We start from the raw sequence: 2,500 nt of genomic DNA on the forward strand, positions 1-2,500 counted from the left end.
TTTTTGGTGCCTGCGATGATAGCGGTGCTTTGGAGGGATTTCCGGTCTCATCACGACTTTGATGACATTTGGAACTTTTCTCACAACGGAATCAATATTCAGCGACTTACCACCGTTTCCCATCTCACGCATGGCATCCGCAAGAAAATTCTTTTTGTCATTCCTCGCATTCGACTTCCCACCTCCTAGAAATTACCAAACGAAGGTTTATTAGTCGATGTTGGTCGAACATTGTCATTTGACAGCACCACAATCTCACCTACCTGAATGGAAAGCGTACAATGTCTGTAGAGAAAATAAGAGTAACAAGGACAATGGTTTCATATCTATAGTGTCCTCTTTATGCGGTGGTACATCTGATGAATGACTCGAGGTTACCTCGCCCCTTCCTAGCGCAGCCTGAGGTCAATATCGAGAAGTTGTGATAACTAAACACAAAACAAGTAAAAAAGCTGTTAAAATTACTCTAGCATGGAATTGGCAGGTGTTTAACACAAGAATGCTCTAAAGAGACACTTCACCTGCTGTGTTTCTACCTTTCCCGATACCACCAAAAATACAAGCGTAAAAAAGTCGATAACTGTGCTACAAAATTCAATACGTGTGTTGATTTGGCTAATTTATGTAATATCTTTCCGGTGAAAGTTTTGATGTTCCAACGATTTTAAGAATTTGGTGGAAGCACTTTTATTTAGCTGTCACATTTTGTGGGCCACCAAACGTGCTCCTCTACTTTTGCTTATTTAAACTGAATAACCGAATTAGAAAGAAAGCAAAAAGCCTGTTCCCTTTCCCATTGAGGCCTAGTATATTCGGGAATCCTTACAAAAGACACATTCTCTTTCTTGGACTTAATGACCCTGAAGTATTGTGACGACTAAAGCATTTTGTTTGATTAAAACAATAACAAAGTACATACGCGTTCACAGTATCGCAGTCAACATAGCTGTCGTAAACGGATAACAATTTTGTTTGCCCTTGAATGTGTATGAAAAATTTAACTTACGTTTAAAGCAAATTTCATCCAAGAGCGCCAAGATTTCTTTCGCACCGTCAGCCATGTTCCACCGAAGAGTAGTTAAGATGACGTAATAAAAGCAAACTTGAAAATATGGACAGAGGTCAAGCAAGTTAACCTTTTGAAGCAGAGATACACAGAACTGGTATGTATAAGAGTAGCTACCCAAAATCTTGCAAATTGTCAGTTGACATGCAGAAATTTATTGAAGGGAGCAGCAGTATTGCTTGGAAAGGTAATTTCAACGGAGATTAAATATAGTGGACTGGCAACTGGTCATTTTGCCTTTTCTTGGTGAAAGTGTAAGTCAGGGTGTGCGAGAGTTAAGAGAAATTGTAATCCTTCAATAGATGTTAAAATTTTAGCGTTCTAGCTCAGCAAAGATCTATATTTTTACTTCCAGATTTATCGGCTATAGCATATGTTTGCTTGACAATAATATGCGCATAATAGCGTCGAGGTAAATTACCCTTATGATGATGGAGCAGTTTAGGTTCTCATTTCCTGCAAAGGAAACTAAATAGAAAAAATACTGAACAGCTGCCGAAAAATAGCGTCTGCGAAACCAAGCTGCAAAACTATTTCTGTGACGTAAAATTCTTAGCCAATCAGAATTTTGGCTCATAAATCTGCTGATATACACAAATAAAACTCATTAAAATGGTCACAAAAAGCAAATTGTCACTCCAGGCAATTTACACCACCGACATGCCTTTGGTTAGAAAATTGGAACAATAAAAGTGGGAAAGAGATGTTTGACCAATAATTCAAAAATTGTAACTAGGAACCACTGCTATGAACCACTGAACTACTGGTATTTAGGCATAAGTCAATGTCCCTCTAGGAGGCAATTTACACCATTGTGACACATGGCTCTGTTTAGAAAATTGGTACAATCAAAGTGGGGAGGGCCATAATTTATTTTGCATACAAAACAAACTAGTGGGGTATACACATTTAATATTGTGATATTCACTTTGTTAGTTCGATTTTAATGATCAAGGTATTTGGATATTATCATGATATCAACCCATTGATAGTTTTATAGAATATCGAAATATCATTGCTCTTTCTCAAAACTGAAATATCCAGTGATAATATCAAACAGAAAAATAGTTGATATATCAAAAATGATACTTTGATATCCTGCAATCTCGCAACTCAGTCTGAAAAGTTATGACTATAGTAGCATGCTAATTTTTCAGCTTCTTTCACGCTTTCATAACTCTGCAAAATTGTATTAAAAGGGTTTAGCAACTTAAAGGTTCTTTGTATTCAGTCTTCTTATATTCTGATAGCCAAATTGTATCATCAGTATTGCAGTGGCTACAGCATTTCCTAAGAGCAAATTATTATTTTGTTGTTGTTCAGGTTTACAGTTTCAGAGATTACCGTAAACTAGCAACAATTTCAATCAGTATTCCTCACAGGTAGGATTGCTGCCATGACAGCAACAGCAACAAAGGAATACCAAACAACAAT

At 36.8% G+C, this 2,500-nt stretch overlaps 1 protein-coding gene across 1 annotated transcript in view; it reads right to left on the minus strand.

The window, feature by feature from the left end:
- LOC138013072 (uncharacterized) overlaps positions 1-1,075 on the minus strand; it is a 4,426-nt gene extending 3,351 nt beyond the window's left edge. The window contains exons 1-3 of the mRNA XM_068860027.1: positions 1,007-1,075; positions 264-428; positions 1-185 (exon numbers count right to left, since the gene is read on the minus strand). The exon at positions 1-185 is cut by the window's left edge and continues 3,351 nt beyond it. Of these exons, the coding sequence (XP_068716128.1) occupies positions 1-185; positions 264-324 (246 nt within the window). The 5' untranslated portion in view covers positions 325-428; positions 1,007-1,075. The remainder of the gene's footprint in view (positions 186-263; positions 429-1,006) is intronic.
- Between the last annotated feature and the right edge of the window lie 1,425 nt (positions 1,076-2,500).

This window comes from Montipora foliosa, chromosome 8 (assembly GCF_036669935.1).
Source record: "Montipora foliosa isolate CH-2021 chromosome 8, ASM3666993v2, whole genome shotgun sequence".
In the NCBI taxonomy this organism is placed as follows: domain Eukaryota; kingdom Metazoa; phylum Cnidaria; class Anthozoa; order Scleractinia; family Acroporidae; genus Montipora; species Montipora foliosa.